Source organism: Solanum stenotomum, chromosome 12 (assembly GCF_019186545.1).
Source record: "Solanum stenotomum isolate F172 chromosome 12, ASM1918654v1, whole genome shotgun sequence".
NCBI lineage: Eukaryota > Viridiplantae > Streptophyta > Magnoliopsida > Solanales > Solanaceae > Solanum > Solanum stenotomum.
The window spans coordinates 38,510,531-38,527,621 of record NC_064293.1 but is presented as its reverse complement, the minus strand read 5'-3'; the positions used below and the strand labels follow the sequence as shown (position 1 = coordinate 38,527,621).

Here is a 17,091-nt window from a genome sequence, read left to right as displayed (position 1 = left end):
TGTTAGAGGTGGTTTAATCCCTTCTATCCTTAGGAAATGTTAATTAAAATATTGTTTAGACTGACAACTTGACAAGTTACTTATTCTTTTTATTTTAAATTGTGGAATCTAACTAATTTTAGATATTGTTATTGTGAGAAGTAATTCTTTCCAACTAACAAATCTTATTATTTAATGTATATGTCAAACTTTAATTACAAATTATAGATCTAACCTTGCATTACATAAATTATTCTAATATCACAATCTTACTAAAAGAGTGATAGAATTCACATCTTTTTGCGCATATACAAAGCTAAAATGATGGTCTTTTTGGTCTTATGATCACTACAATTTGAGTGGACTTCTCCTCCACTTTATGCAGAAAAAGCACTTCATTAATAGAAAAAAATATCAAACTGCTCATTTTGCAATTTGTTGAGATAGAAAACTAGAAAAAATTGAGGAAGTAAGATCCCTAACTATTTACAATAGAAAAAAGTGATCTTTCATATATGACATTTATTAGACTAATATTTTCACGTTATAGCAGTAGAATAAAACTTTCAAGTTGTAACAATAAAAAATTTCAGGTTATAACATTTTATTAAAAAAAACATTTTTTTTAATTAATTGTAGAAATCTGTTTTGAAATAAAAGAAGATAAAAAAGGAAAATAAATCAATTTTGAAGAAAAAAATAAAAAAACGGAAATAGGTGTATTAATTAAATTTGAATTGATTGATGATAAATTAATTAGCATAAATTTAGGATATTCAAACTAATTAGGAATATTTGTTTTCCTTAATTCACTCTAATCTGTTAAAATAAATTAAAAAGTCTTATTTTATCCATTTTATACATCTTTAAAAATACTTAATCCACGCTTGCTGAGACAATATAATTTACAATTAGGTTGTAAATTGTCCAGGATGAAAAAATGTAAAACAAAAATGTAATTGAGGTTGTTACAAAATACAATTATCACTATTTTACATTGGCTTAAATCGTTTATACAAGGTATTTATACATGTTGGATACCTACTTCACTCATTTTTTATTTTTTTTATTTTTTTGTGTTAGAATATGAATTTGGATGCCAAAGGTGTATAGTTTGGATACCAATTATAAGTCAGAGTTAGTTCATGAACTCTAAATTAGTAGTATGATTTCTTTCTAGTTAATAAGACATTGTAAAATCATAAACTCTAAATGTTGAATCCAATTTATATGCATTTTGTATATAACTGTTATCTGAGAATTATTATAGTCAATGTGTAATTTATCTTTGGAATGGTGTATCCATTTGGAATGCAGTTTGTATATAACTAGTATCTTGCGATTACAATAGTTAATCTGTAATTTATATGTAGTTGGTATATATCTTTTTGGAATAAAACAGTGGATATTATATATATCAAATACTTAAAGTTGTAACAAACACAAAAATATCGTCCAAAAGTTAAAAAAAAACTTGTAATTCTAAAAAGTCTAAGGTGCAATCAACTATCTCAAATTTGATCTCCGTAGTCTTGGTGTGGGATAATTGTTGGTATCCGGAGAATGTTCTTTTGCTATGCGGGGTCCACCAAATTTGCTAGCAACAGTGCCAGTTACTTCACTCTCACTGATCGCGCCATCATCATTCTTTGTTTTTCCATAATGTCATATGATTGTGGCATACCTTTGACGATGGTACTTTGCATTAATATCAACAGAACGCATATCAAAAACTTCATTACTGATGTATTCAGCAAATAGACATGTGTACAACTGAAAAAAAATTGAAAGAAACATCATTTTATACCATTTTCATACCAATGTTATAAATTTAAATACATTAATGAATAAATTGAAAAAGAAACCTTCCTATTAGAAAAAAAAAATCTCAATTTCATATCAATATTAGTCGTAATTCATACAAAACAAAGTAATTTAACAATTCATACCATTTGCTAACAATTCATATCATTGGGCTACTGATATCATACCAATGTCAAAACACAATTCATACCATTTGCATACCAATATCATATCACATTTCATATAATATCCCAAAATCATCTATTAAAGTCAGATTCATACAAATATTATTCACATTTCGTACAAGTTTCACCCAAACAAAAGTTTTGAAATAACAATAAGCATAATGTGATATTTTTAGCAAAAAAAATCACTAATTTGAATAATATGTAAATAAATTAAATATAATACTTACCCTAACAATTTTTTTGCCTTTTTTGGATATTGGGATTTCTGATTCCTTCTTTTTTGTTGTTCTTCTTGTTGATGGTTTTGAAGATTGAGCAACTTCTACATTTTTTATTTTATTTTTGTTTTTTTCCTTTTTATTTCACTAACAAAATCATAATTCGAATCAAAAGGGGTTTCTACAATTTTCTCTTTCCTCTTCTTTTCCTTTTGATTTGCCGGACTCACCCTTTTCTTTGCTTCGTTTTTTTTTCTCCTTCTGATCCTTCGACTGAGAGGAACCACACTTTGCAGGAATTTCAACATTCTTCGTGTGTAGATCTCATCCCACCATTAAATCATATAAATGTGGAAGAGTTCTATTGATTTTCTTTTTGAATGAAGAAGACGAACGTTGAAGATGGTGAGAGAGAAAAAGTTTGTTCTCTGTAAAAGAGAAACGTGGGGTTGGGGGTGTGGGGTTTGCGTGTGGGTAAAAGAGGAAGTTGGGGGTTGTTGTGTGAAATTTAGAAAAAAATTCCTAAAATGGTGTAAGAGATAATGGCAATTGATTCTCTAATATTAATGTTATCCCTAAAATGGTGTAAGAGATAATAACAATTGATTCTCTAATATTAATGTTATTTCTCTTACTTATTAATTATAATGTAATTATAAAAATAATAACTAATTAATAAAATAAAATAAATTAAATTATAAATTAAAACTAATATGTTAATACTTGTAATTAAACTGTTATAAGTAATACTATAAAAAAAAGTACATCTAAAGGCTATAATATTAAGCCTTAAATAGATAATATGTCCATAGCAGTAACCCAAGAAAGGCATTGAAAAGCTAAAGCCCATTGGAAGAATTATGGGTTACGAATCTATGCGGCCAATGAGAATTATAGGGCCAGAAACATAAAATAGTCAGCTAGGGCATACATCGGCTTGATCCTAATAAATTTTGATAGTTGATACTTGATCGTGTAGATCGCACTGCATGGCCTATTGGGGAGTGGTGCTTCGAACAATTTTTTTTTCATTTTCAGACTTAACTCGAAATATCTGATTAAGAATGAAACAGTTTCATTACAACATCACTAGTGATCATAATCGGTTTATTAACTGAGTAAACAGTCTCAAATTACTTGACCAGTCGGTCCATTTAATATTCCCTAATCCTTAAATGCTTAGTTAGTGTGAAATCCAATTAAAATAAACGACGAGTAAATTGATGAAGCAGCCTACAATACTGTAACAACTCACAACTCATGGAGTGCTAGGAAGCTGTTAGTTGGGTTCAAAATAAGAGAAACAATTAAACAAATCAAGAAAGAAAATACAAAATTCTTAAACGATTCGGTGCCAGTTTTAACATTAATATTAAAACCAACTAAACCCATGTGGCACATGATTTTAGTTAAGGGGGAAATAAAAGTTGGTTTAATTTATTATTTCTCATCATTTATATTTGCACATGACGGAGGATTTTAGAACATGGATTATGGATAGTTTTGGCAAAGGCTGTAGTATTTTTTTTAAAAAAACTAAAGAGAGTAGTATTAATGGGGTTTGATAGAAATAAATGTGTAAGGGGTAGGTAAATAATGAGAAATGTGTACGGCTGTACCCACTAGGCCAAAATTAATGTAGGAGGGGACATACCAACATGGCTTGTAATACGGTGATGAGACTGTTTCATCTTTAATTTGAGGTTTCGAATTTGAGTATTGGATATGAAAAACTTTTTTATTGGAAGCATCATCTCGAATAAGCCGTATAATGCATGATCCTAATTTAATCGTGGACAGTGAGTGTGGAGGGGACAATCCCTGCCCCAAATGTGTTGGAAGAGGAACACTCATGAAAGGCCAAAACCTTAGCTGGAAGGTTTGTTGCCCTTGCAGCTTTTTGGTCATATTGGCTACTGCTAGTGTGAACTGTGGAAGTTGATCTATCAACTTTCTTGAATGCCCACGTTGTTCATGTTAATTATGCAAATGAAAGAGGTCTTCAAAGTCCCATCGATAGGTTACGCCAAGGTGTAACACTCGTTTGGTTAGTAAACAAGTTATATTCAGATTATAATATGAGTAATGAAATTATTTAGTAGATATATTTTTATTAATAAGTATTTAATTCTTTGAATTAATAAAGGAGTATACTGGTATAATTTAAATCATATGTTTGGTTTTACACGAGATATGTTTGAATAAATTTTCATTTCAAATTTAACATTTATGAGAAAAGGGCATCTTGATATTCTATCTCAGGATTGAAAGTGATATAAATATAATACCACAGCTGTGACATAACTAAACTGGGGCAAGCTAATAATAACTTAGATTAAAAGAGTGAGGTGATTTTTTTATTTGATTAAAAATGTAGGGCGAATAAAATTCTCGATATATCTTTTTCCGTTAAATGTCATAGATATCGGATAAATATTGAAGATTGACCCGAACATTCGAGACTAATCAATTTACTTATATGAATTTGGATAATTCTTACCCATTCAGAGTGAAAATATGCTCTACATTTAGAGGATGTTTGAATTGGCTTAAAAGTTGGTCAAACCTACTTTTAAGTTAGTTTTTGACTTCTGGAAGTGTTTGACAAATATAAAAATAACTTAAAATAAATTAGGAAGTGTTTGATAAGATTAAAAATAACTTAAAATAGGTTTAAAAAATGACTTAACTTAAAAATCATATAAGTTTGAATTTTTATTTTTGACTTAACAACTACTTCTTTTTAAGCCAATCCAAACGAGCTTTTACTAATGCTTTATTTTGTTCTATTTCTCTTTCAACTCATGATGTTTAGCATGTTACACTTTTCATTTTTGGTACAAACGTGTATCATTATACTAACCAAAATGTCAAGCTTTTCCCCCCTTCAATTCATCTTAAGGCCAAATGTGATGTTAAAATAAAATAAAAATAGCTTTGGAGAATTGGTACATGTGTTTTCACAAGTTGAAACTAATCATGGAAGCCATGTTCTTGTTTCAACTTTAGCTATACTACTAGAGCTATTCAAAGAAAGTCAATATTACACTAACTGCACAAACCTTTACTGTCACGGCACGAAATAGCTAGAAAAATGTCAATTTACTGGTGAACTTATATGGTTTAATAGTCTTGTTTTAAAGAAGAAAAAAAAAAGAACCAACTAATTGGTTCAATGTTCCTACCAAGTACAACAAACATGAAAAGAAAAAAAGGGGCTAAAGCTTGTGGGACAAATTAACAAACAAAAGGCACCAACAGATTATGTTACTTACAATGAAATGTTCAACATGCCCCAAAATCTATTTACCTAATTAAGGAAATCAAATTAGAAGGCCCCAAAAATGGTCTGGCCAACCCATTGGTGGGGTAAGGGAAAAAAAAACCAGACCACTGCTGTTTCTTTAATTTGGTAGGAAGAAGAGTGAAACTAAAGTATCGGGTACGGATTCGGACAAACTTTATATTAGGAAATTCATTAAATATGTATAAATATTTCATTGTAAAATTACTAATCAGAACTCATAAATTTCAAATTCTAGTATCAATCTTGTATTTGAACTATGATGAAATTATTGTTGATGAACTAGTTTGACGTATTAAACTTCAATTCTAACTTAAAAATCAACAGAACAGGGCAAAACTAATGGAATTAAATTTCCAAAAATAACATGAGGAAAATTGTATTGAAAATCATTAGTTTCAGAAAGGGTGAAACCCTGTATTTTTTTTATATTATATGTGTATAATCATGTCTCACCATTCTCTTGTGAACAAAACATAAGCCAAAAAAATAAAAAATAAAAAAGCTCTGCTCCTTTTTTTGTTTCTTTTTCTCATTCATTTTTTTTCCTTGATAGAGATTCATACGGCCGATCTCAACTTTGTTTCGTAACGAAAACTTCAAGTGAACATTGGTTGAAGAGTAGTAGTAGTACTAACCATAGTCTCTCTACCCTTAAGCAAACCTTTCCAAGATTTCAATTGTGACATAAATTGTTTGTAAACTCCACCTCTAGTAACAGAAAATGTCAACAATATGCTCTTTCTAAACCTCTTTAATCTTCTTCCAATCTTGATCTTCAACTTACAGACTCTCACTTTTAGCCATGGTTGCTTTCTAATAGAATCTGATTTCTTTAATGACTTGTAAATCAAGAATTGTGCTTTTCTATGTTGCATCTCTTCAGGGTCATCAATTTCCATCTTCGAGTAACCATAATATTGCTGTTTACTCATAAGACTATTCATGATGAAGTATATTTTTATTTTCTCTAAAGGTGTAGAGAAAATTATATTGTAGAGAGGTGATAGTGAAGATGAAATGAGGAAATATTTATATAGTGGGAAGATTGTTTTTTCTTCTCTGTGTGTGTTGGGGGGGGGGGGGGGGGGGGGGGGGGGGGGGGGGGGGGGGGGGNTGGGGGTGTGGGGTCAAGATAGAAGTAAGGGTGTGATGAAATTAGAACAATTGCATGTGTCATGAAGGTTTCTTTGAAGTTTAACTTGAAAAATAATAATTGTGTTTTTAAAAAGAATTAAAAAATGGCTGAGCTGGAATTAGGAAGAGCATCATGGAGGTGCAGGAATATATTGGCCATTTTGTCAACCCAATAAGACTCAGTAAAAATAAATAAGATCCTTTTCCCTATGCACATTTCAGAGGATGGTAGTGATACACAAGTGGTTGTTGGGTGAGTTCATGCATATTAAGGACTGTTTGATACTAATAAAAATGAGCAGGGAGCGGCATCCTTAAATGAGACCTTATTTGATACAGATCTAATATAATTAAATTTTTAATATGATATTGAGTGGTAAATCGAAAAGAAAGAAAAAAAAAACTCTCTTCTTTCCTGCTAAAAAGTATAATAAAATACATCTTCATTTTCAATTTCAATTTTATGATAAAAAAAATGCTTACAAACTTTTAATATTTGCTACTTATAGTCCATTAACATATGTATCGAGTAATTAATTATCTGAAAGCAACACCTTACACCCCTAATGGAGAGTTGTGTTCTCGAGCATGCATATTGTTTTAAGGACGTTATGAATCATGTATAAACATAATGAATTAAATGGTTATCTGAAATAATAATTGTAAATAAAAGTCTACAAGAAATTGCGACATCTGGTTTAGAAAATTAAGGCGGTTGAAAGAACTCATTATATAATTATAGTAGTGGACTCATATAGGTGAATAAATAATGCTATATTCAGTAACATTTTTTTTTCCATTTATTTATATTCAGAAACGCTTTACGTGCAATAAATACCATGATTACCTAGTTAATTAAGTAAGAATATATATATATATATACTAGTAGTTGTTTTCTTAAATAAATAATTCTTCTAAAACCAAACTGAAACCAAATTTGTATGTCACTAGTTCTTGGCTTCTTGCCAAGGGGCCGTCGACCTATATTAATTTAAATATGGATTGACATTTTTATTTGTATACCATATAAAAAATTGGAGTGAAAAGTATTGAATATTTAAAGTTTTTGAGTCCGGCAAGAAAATACTCACATTTTGTGTTACACCGAATAATAAACTTATTATGTGATCTAGTAAGGTGAAATTAAATATTAATTAATCAATAATTAAACAAGAGAAGTTTATGCTGAAAACTGTTAGAGTGGTTAGAAGTCTCACATTGGTTGGAGAATGGACGGATGGTCTCCTTATATGGACTTGGACAATCATCTCTTTGTGAGCTAGTTTTGGTTTGAGTCAGGCATCTCCTCATGAGTTAGCTTTTGGAGTTAAGTTAAGCCCTGATGCAATGTAAAAAAATCACTTGAATATCACCAAAAGTCAATCAACTATTAATTTTTTCTACAAAAAATCACTCAATTTTACATAATTTTCATATAAAGTCACTAAACAATTTAGTATTTGTTATGAAAATGTCAGTAACTTAATTTACTTATATATTTAACATATATTTTTTTGTTACTACGGCCTACACAGGCAGGCACATAATCAACGCACCCATTCTAATTAATAATGTCATGAATAGTCAGAATCATGTATTGTCTTTGAGGTTGATATGTCAAAGAATATTGAACCAATATGGACCTCTCGTCTTTGTGTGATTATTATTAAAAAAGAGAAACATAAATGTCAGGCTATGTATATTATCAAGTGTAGTGGGGAAGTGTCCACCGGCGAAATTCAATAATTGGATTAAAAAAGCTATATATTATACTATACTATACAGTTAGCATCAGCAGCATATAGTGAGAGGGCAAGTCCAACCCCAAACATATTTTTTTATTTTTTCACGAGTCAACGATCATGTCTGCTGCCTTTTTTTCTCCAATTTCTGCGTTTCTTCAACTTATTCAAGAGTTGCTCCTTTCACCTTTTAAAAAAGGCAAGTCAATCAATTATGCTTGTCGGACAACATATTTTGAGTCAATTTTTTTTAAAAAAATAAAATAAATCTGGTTAATTTAAACAAGGTTGAAAATCTGGTGGAAATTTGATGATATGACAAGTAGACATTTGGACATAAATTTGATGATATTAGACTTAAAAAGTATTTAAAACTTAAAAATGTATTTTGACATGTATTTCACTTGAAATAGTGGTTGATGATAGTTTTCTCATCCTCTCCCCCCATTTTTTTAAAAAATAATAATTGAAAACCCTCAACTTCAAGTTGGAGTGTAAAGTTGACTACAATGTATTACCAAACAGCTTTTTTATAAATAAAAATTTGAAGAAAAAAACTGTATTCCCTAACCGGATAGAGGATATATGTTCATCTTTATTTGTCCTCTATAAATTATAAATTTTGTATTCTCTGTAATAAATTATATATTCATATTAATAAATATATAGTCTTAGTTCTTAATTATTGAAAGATGATTTGAAGAATGAAAAATTAATGTTAGACATACTCTAAGACATAAGTTTGTCTTTTTTTAATCTTGATATGCTGAAAGTAAAAATATACTTTTGGTAAAATTGAAACGAGGGAGTATATAACTGCCTAATGTCGCATACGGGTGCATTTTGGAATTGTGTCAGCAATAATTTTAAAATACAATTATGGAGAGTTGGTGAGCAAGTGACTTGGCAATAATTACATATAAAAATATTTACTTCACCAGATTCCATATTAGTATTTCATTATTAATGATTAAATATCAGATAATTACAAGGATATCATAGTTTAAAGTTTGACATGAACTTGAAAAACTAATGCAAATAATTAAGGTACAGGTTCTTCGGGATGGCTCAGTTGGTTTGGAGGGTGGTTATCCACACGAATGACCCGGGATCAATCCCTCTCAATGTCTTCTGAGTCGAGCCTGTCGCATAGGGCTTGCCTAGTGTGGTTTACATCCCTGTGTGGTCTGCAGGCATTGTAGCGGCTGCGGGTTATCCTGGAGTTCCAAAAAAAAAATTAAGGTACAGAACCCCTTAATGAGTGGTTTGACAAATAAAATGAATGTCATTGCCATCGAGGACTCCACCTCTTAAATACTCTTTTAGGCAAGTACTGGTGAAGGCACAAATATGTAGTACTCCTGATTTATGTTTTTAAAAAGTTAAAAAATAATTAGTTTTTTTTTTTCTATTGAAAAGGTTTTGATTAAGTTTTTAGGAAAAAATAAGTATTTTTGTAGTAGCACTTCAGAAGCTGAAAAGGCCAAGAACACATTTGGACCTTGGCCAAACACAATTTCTGCTCTAATATTAGTTAGAGTATTTTTCAGATTGATTAGTCAAACACAAACTGTTACAACACAATTATCTCGTAAACTGATGGATCTTTTCTAAAGCAGTGTTCTCCCTTTTGTATTTTTTTATTGAAATTGTGGAACTTTCTCAGGCACAACACAATCAATTAGAAGTCATGAAACTGTTAAGATGGATATAAAAGAAGGATTAGAGGGCAATGCCTTGACACATTATTTATTTACATGAAGTGTAACTAGCAAAAGTTTGTTTGGGTATGATACTATTACAACTTTACAGATGACAAAACAAATGGCTACAAAGTCCAAAATTTCCACACCAGCAATCAGCTTTGATTAACCTACAGACCCTTCAAGCTTCAAGCTCATTAATTGGTTCACCTCAGCACCAAATTCATCAGGGAGTTCATTGAAAACATCTCTGCAAAACCCAGATATCATTGCAGCCATTGCTTTCTCATAGTCGATTCCTCTCTGCTGGAAGTAGAACAACTGATCTTCACCAATCTTTGAAGTTGTGGCTTCATGTTCTATCCGGGCAGAGGGGTTCTTCGCCTGTTAAAATGATGCCATATGTAAATATAGAAACAGAAGAGCAAATATGCAGTAACATTAGATTCCGAGTTCCACGTAGAACAAGAGTTATCTATACACAAGCAGCAGTTACCAGGATAACTACAAAATTCATGTAGCATTGGACTTAGAACTTAAAAGCCACACCAAAAGTAACAAATGTTGTCTTCTTTTGACCCCTATGCACTAATCTATTTCTATATATGTATAGATACTACAGAAGCATTCTGAGAGATCCTAAAATATAGAAGTATGCATCGGGTAAATCCAATCAAGAATATTAGAGACTATAGACTGCTTTTAAATTAGTTTGCACTAGTTTCTATAAAAATTCACATGGATGGGAGCGTGTTTCCTGCGGTATGTTTTACAAGAAAACTATCACATGCCAAATTTAATGAAGGTTAAGTTTCCTCGAGTTAACAAAATTTAAGATAATTATCAAAGGCCACTGTATTAAACTATATTCATTAGTAAACGTACTTCATCTGGAGTTCTGGACCGAGCATAACGATAAGTTTATCAAACAGACGGACATGCAGTTTGCTGCTTGTTTAAAGCATACAACACATCCATAAAAAATACTATTTGCACCTTCTCTTTTTCTTTTTTTTTTTAATGACAAGGAAAACCCGCAGCTGCTATCCTTTGGGTGCGCACAAGGTAAAACCTCCGCTCCTATGCAAATAGCTCGCAAACCACATAGGAGAGGTAACCCACGCTAGGCAAGCCCGGTGCGACGAGCTCGACCGAGAAGGCAAACCCCTTGTTTTCGCTGGCAAGGGGTTTCGAACTTGAGACCTCCAACATGGAAGTCCCAAGCCCAAACCACTGGGCCACCCCGAAGGGTCTATTTGCACCTTCTCCATGCGCAAGTACACACTAATCTTCGGTAACGGAGGCTTAATTCAGCTCCAGAAAAATCAACACACATCCACACTGTCAAGCGCGGGGATACAACAGTTGATGCTTTTATCCAACAAAGGATCTATGGACATATTAAAATTTAAAATAACACCTCTTCTCATGACAATGAACTTCAAATGAAAGTAAGCAGTACCCTTCCCCACTCCCCTTTTTTTTCATTTTTGATTCACCATGAGTAACATACAAACCACTAGTTTTATGGTCTACATGAGAACATTCTCAGACACCAATGAAAGAGAGACTATTTATTGACCTGCCGGACAGCTCAAATATTTCCAAGCCGAAGGTCCCAGCATGCACCTAATTGACTTGTTTTTAGAAGTAACTAACAACAATGTGTAAATTTGTTGAACCTTTTCTTCTAAGCTCTTGTCAAATGATTCTAATTCAAGGTGGAATCCTTCCTTCTTTTTTCCTTTTCCTTTTCTGCAATTGGAATAGGGGAGATCTTGGATAGGGGTGGTAGACTAAAAACATTGCTCCTGTACTATGAGAAAGATAAATGGAACTTAATGATTTTCCTTTTTTGATCAGGTAAATAAAATTTTCATCAAAGATTGGGACTTAATGATTTTTTTCTTTGATCAGGTAACTAAATTTTATATTAAAGATTGAAACTTAATGATATCAGCATCATGCATAAATCAGGAGACCACAGAATACAGTGAAGTACACTGTGATCACCGAAAGATCATGTTTTCCACCTAAAGAGTAACAAGGCCATATGTCACAACTAAATATTGTACTTCTAAAGGTAGAGAGCTAAAGTTACATCAAGAATTATTTTATCATGCGGAGATAGAAAGCAAAATCAAAGTTCACTGAGAGCTAGTTACCTGAATATATGGATAAGTGTTGGCTGCAGCTTTATCACCGATGAGCATTGAATCACACTGGGAGGAATTCCGAGCATTCTCTGCACTTGATAAGACCTGAACTAGTCCTCTGTAACAGTTTCTAGAATTTCCTGCAGAAATACCCTTTGAAATAATCCTACTCCTCGTATTCTTCCCTTTGTGTATCATCTTCGTTCCTGTATCTGCCTGCTGATAGTTGTTGGTCAATGCCACAGAATAGAATTCACCAACCGATTCATCACCCTCTAACACAACACTTGGATACTTCCAGGTAATAGCTGAGCCAGTCTCAACTTGTGTCCATGATATCTTCGATCTAGCCCCAGCACAAATTCCTCTCTTTGTAACGAAATTATAAATCCCTCCTCTCCCTTCCTCATCTCCAGCGTACCAATTCTGCACGGTTGAGTACTTAATCTCTGCACCTTCATGGCAATACAATTCCACCACAGCAGCATGTAACTGATTTGTATCATATGAAGGTGCTGTACACCCTTCTAAATACTCAACAAAACTTCCTTCATCCGCAACAATCAAAGTCCTCTCGAATTGTCCAGTTTCCATTGCATTTATTCTAAAATAAGTAGATATTTGCATAGGACACTTGGTGTTCTTGGGTATATACACAAATGATCCATCACTAAACACAGCTGAATTAAGAGCCGCGTAAAAATTGTCTTCTGGGGGCACAACTCTAAACAAATACTTCCAGACTAAATCTGGATACTCCCTAATAGCCTCAGAAATCGAACAAAAAATCACACCAGACTTCTCTAAAGTCTTCCTATGAGTTGTGGCAATAGAAACACTATCAAGAACAGCATCAACTGCAACATTTGCTAAACGATTTCTTTCATTCAAAGGAATACCCAATTTATCAAAATACCTAACAAGCTCAGGGTCAGCCTCATCAAGACTATCTAAAGTTGGTTTCTTTTTAGGTTCTGAATAATAACAAATATTCTGAAAATCAATTTCTGGGTACTGATTATCAGACCATTTAGGCTCTTTCATTTTAACAAATTTCTCATACGATTTCAATCTATACTCAAGCATCCATTCAGGCTCATTCTTTCTTGATGAAATCAACCTTATAGTTTCCTCCGAAAGCCCTTTTGGCAGCGCAAAAGATTCAATATTTTCATTGAAACCCCATTTATAGTCTCTTTTCAAGAATTTCTGAAGTGGGTCGTTTTCATTTGAGATTGATAAAGATGATTCTTTACCTGGAACTTCAACAGTTGCCTTGGCATCAGCAGCTTTAATCTTGAAATTACCTGAATTTGAGATTCTAGGGGAGGGTGGATTAGGCAAAAAGTTAGACCCTTTTGGGAGTTTAGGCTGCTCAGTGATGGATTGAGGACAGAAGCGTGAGATTCCGTTGGTGAGAAAAGAAGCCATAGTAGATGCTTAGAAGTTATCGGAAGATAGAAAGAAGCAGGATTTAAAGGCAAACATAAATTTTATTTGTTCTTTTTTTTGTGGTGTCTGATCTCAGCTGTCGTATGCTGACCACGTGCCTCTTCTCAAAACCTAAATTACCAAAAAAAAAAAAGGAAAGTAGTAAACCTAAATTATTTTTGTTGCATTTTATGTCATTTCTAGCCAACCCCTAATTGAGATGGGTTATCAATTATCAATTCATGGCTAAGCACATTTCCACAAAAGGAATGACTACTAGAATTTTACGCACAGTGTTGTTTAAAGCGCTCACTTGATGATGATAAAATTAGAATTTATATTGAAAGTTGTAAAATAAAAATAAGCAAAGAAGTAAATGTAAAAAGAAATTTAAATAAATATTTTGATCCTACCTAATATCATGTTCAACGCTTGAAGGAAGGTACACTAGAACTAGAAGCAAGGTGAAGCGACAAGTGAGTGTTTTTAAATGAATTCTCTTTGTCACATACAAAATGAATAGACTTTAAAATGATATTTTTAGAACCCTTTAATATAACAAAATTAATTCTCCCTTGTTGCGTTTTTCCCTGAAGTCGTGAACTGTGAAGGCCTGAAGGGTAGCTTTTGCACAAAAAAAAATGTATTTGAGTTTTTTTAAATTTAATTGAAATAATAGTTAATTTTAGGTCTAATTTTAAAACAATTGTAACAGATTTTCGGATCTTCTTCGGTTCTTCCCTGCTGCTTCGACCCGTACCTCCAATTCTAGGGTTTTAAGGTAAGTTCTTCTCCTCTGTTTTCTATTCCTTTGTTCGAATTTTTTTTCTGTAAATTCACCATTTTTGTTAGCAATTTAGGGAAGGATTTGGAAGATGGATATCATATCACAGTTACAGGAACAAGTAAATACAATTGCAGCTCTTGCTTTCAACACCTTTGGTACTCTTCAAAGGGACGCCCCTCCTGTGCGTCTATCACCTAATTATCCAGAACCTCCACCTGCTAATCCCACAGAAGACTCAACTAATGTTGCAGAACAACCAAAACAAATGAGTGCTGCTTTTGTTAAGGCTGCCAAGCAGGTAAAACTCCATAGTCCATACCTTCACTTTTTCTGCTTATTCATCAACTAATATGAGCAAGCCACAGACCAAGGTATATGAATAACCTGCATGTACTTCAAGAATGGGGAATTTTTATTTTCTCGGAAGATCAAGATGAACTATTTAGTTTAGTTTCATTTTTTGTGTAAACAGTTTTTTTTGTAAATGAGGCTGAAGAAGTGATTGAACTTGTAGAATCCCTTTAAGAATAGGAAGGTATATCCTTGGGTTCCTTGTAAATGTTGTTGATTGCACCTTCTTGGTGCTATATTAAAAATGCACTTACCATTCCTTTTTTAAAAAAATCATTTTTGGACAAAATAATGTTTCTTTTTGTCTTCCTTTGACTAGTATGTTTACTTTTGGAAACGTCAACTCTTTAGATTATATCGTGGGGATACTTTATGTTTCTTGGCTCATCATATATGATGTGTATGTGCAGTTCTATACGAGATAACACTAAGTTGTTTCTTGGATCATCATATCTAATGTGTACATGCAGTTCTATAGCAGATGATATTAAGTCTTTGTTTGTTCAGACTTGAGACCTGCGTGGTTGAGTTCAAAGACCTTAGTACTGACTCCTGAGACCAGTGTGGTTGAGTTCAAAGACCTAGTCTTTTGTCCTTTAGTTTAACGACAAATACAATAATGCTATTAGCATCACCAACTACTTGAATTAAAACCTGACTGAATCACATAATGGCGGACAAATTCCAACTACTAGCTGGACAGGATCTCATGCCTCTAGGGATTTTTACTTGAGAACTTGATCTCAGCCTCTCAGGTTTGGGAACCATGACATCTAGGCCAAGTCTCACCGAATAAACCTTGTTTGTCAAAACCGGAAAACTGAATTCTAGTTTATCGCCCTTTAGCTGTCTTCTATGAAATGTATATGGACAACCCTGTGATTAGTTCTAAGGTGTTCAAGTTCACAGTTATATTTCCCTTGTTTTCTTCTTGGCCTCACAACCAGAGGTTGTCTAATCTAGCATCCTATCAAACTTAAGCTGCACAGCTGACACTTGAGACTTGAGAGTAGCCTTGAGGGTTGTGTGGCTCTAATTCAGACCAATTACGAATTTGCATTGTGATCCTAAAATGTATGCTTTGCTACAATGTCATTGTATTAAAAAAATCTTCTCTTTTTCTTTTTCTTTTTCTTTTCCTTTTTTGGGCAGTTTGATGCGTTGGTTGCTGCTCTTCCTTTATCAGATGGGGGTGAAGAAGCCCAATTGAAAAGAATTGCAGAACTCCAGGTATATGCTTCTTTGTGAATAATTGGTGAAATTAACATATTGACATCCTCTAATTCCGATGTCTTATAGCTTTACAGTATTTAAACTAAAAAAAATAAAGAAGGATAAATAAAGATTAATCTGTCTATTTTGGGCTTAGTATTTTGTCTTGCTATACCCAAATTCTTACTCGGTTATGTATGTATGTGATGTAGGCTGAGAACGATGCAGTTGGCCAAGAACTTCAAAAACAACTGGAAGCTGCAGGTAAGAGTTTGTTTTTCCCTTGTTTTCTTTCTGAGAGATAGTGGAAGTTGTTCTGACTAGGCTAAGGTCCAAATTTCCATTTACCTCTCTGTATTATTAATTTTTTGTTTATTCTGAGACTCAGTTTACTGATTTTGGTGATTTAGAGAAGGAGCTAAAGCAGGTCCAGGAGTTGTTTAACCAAGCAACAGATAACTGCCTGAACTTGAAGAAGCCAGAATGAATAAGGTAGTAGATGTTTTCCCTTTGATAGATCTAAGGGGAAAGAATTTGCTTGAGGAGTCCATTCTTGCTGGGATATACCCTGGAGGAACAACAAATTGATAGTGTCCGTCTCTGTTATGGGTACATTTACTAACTGATTATAAGTAGGCGTGTTCTGACATTATTATTTTAAGTTCTTGGCCATTGCTGGAGAAATGAATTCAGTATACCGTTGTATCTGGTTTAGATCTTTGTTTATAGAATGAAAAGAGGTATGAATGATGTGCTTTAAAAGCAAAAATCAGCAGTTTTTTGTCTCTTCACATTCCTTAAATATTAGTGTCTTCTGTGCCACGAATTCTATTTGGAAGTTGGCTAATTTTTCTGCTCTAGCACTTGTTGTCAAAAGTTATGCAATTCTCGGACTGTATCATCCTAAACATGTGATCCCAAAACATGGCAGCTTGCATGCATAACTACCCAAACGAATTGATGGTTTTAATTCGTAGACATATTTTGGGGAGTTAACAATCTCGTTATACTACTAATACTATGTCTGGGATACTTTGGAGTATAGATTGCATATCGCCAGATGTACCATATTGAGTGCAC

At 32.8% G+C, this 17,091-nt stretch overlaps 2 protein-coding genes across 4 annotated transcripts; one reads left to right on the top strand and one right to left on the bottom strand.

The window, feature by feature from the left end:
* Positions 1-10,052: 10,052 nt before the first annotated feature.
* LOC125846285 (UPF0051 protein ABCI8, chloroplastic-like) lies at positions 10,053-13,692 on the bottom strand. The gene is made up of 2 exons (XM_049525664.1): positions 12,240-13,692; positions 10,053-10,458 (listed from the first exon to the last, which is right to left on the bottom strand). The coding sequence occupies exons 1-2, from the start codon at positions 13,659-13,661 to the stop codon at positions 10,240-10,242; spliced, it is 1,641 nt and encodes a 546-aa protein (XP_049381621.1). The 5' UTR covers positions 13,662-13,692; the 3' UTR covers positions 10,053-10,239.
* A 410-nt stretch (positions 13,693-14,102) lies between these two features.
* Positions 14,103-16,833, top strand: LOC125846297 (mediator of RNA polymerase II transcription subunit 21). Of its 3 annotated transcripts, none has more exons than XM_049525680.1 (6): positions 14,103-14,137; positions 14,377-14,442; positions 14,522-14,746; positions 15,952-16,029; positions 16,224-16,275; positions 16,422-16,833. In XM_049525680.1, exons 3-6 carry the CDS (start codon positions 14,537-14,539, stop codon positions 16,496-16,498), a joined length of 417 nt encoding a protein of 138 aa, XP_049381637.1. In that variant the 5' UTR covers positions 14,103-14,137; positions 14,377-14,442; positions 14,522-14,536; the 3' UTR covers positions 16,499-16,833. The 3 variants fall into 3 exon arrangements, with proteins under 3 accessions (XP_049381637.1, XP_049381639.1, XP_049381638.1); XM_049525682.1 differs by having other exon boundaries at positions 14,114-14,137; positions 16,400-16,530; XM_049525681.1 differs by lacking the exon at positions 14,103-14,137 and having other exon boundaries at positions 14,514-14,746.
* The last annotated feature ends 258 nt before the right edge of the window (positions 16,834-17,091 follow it).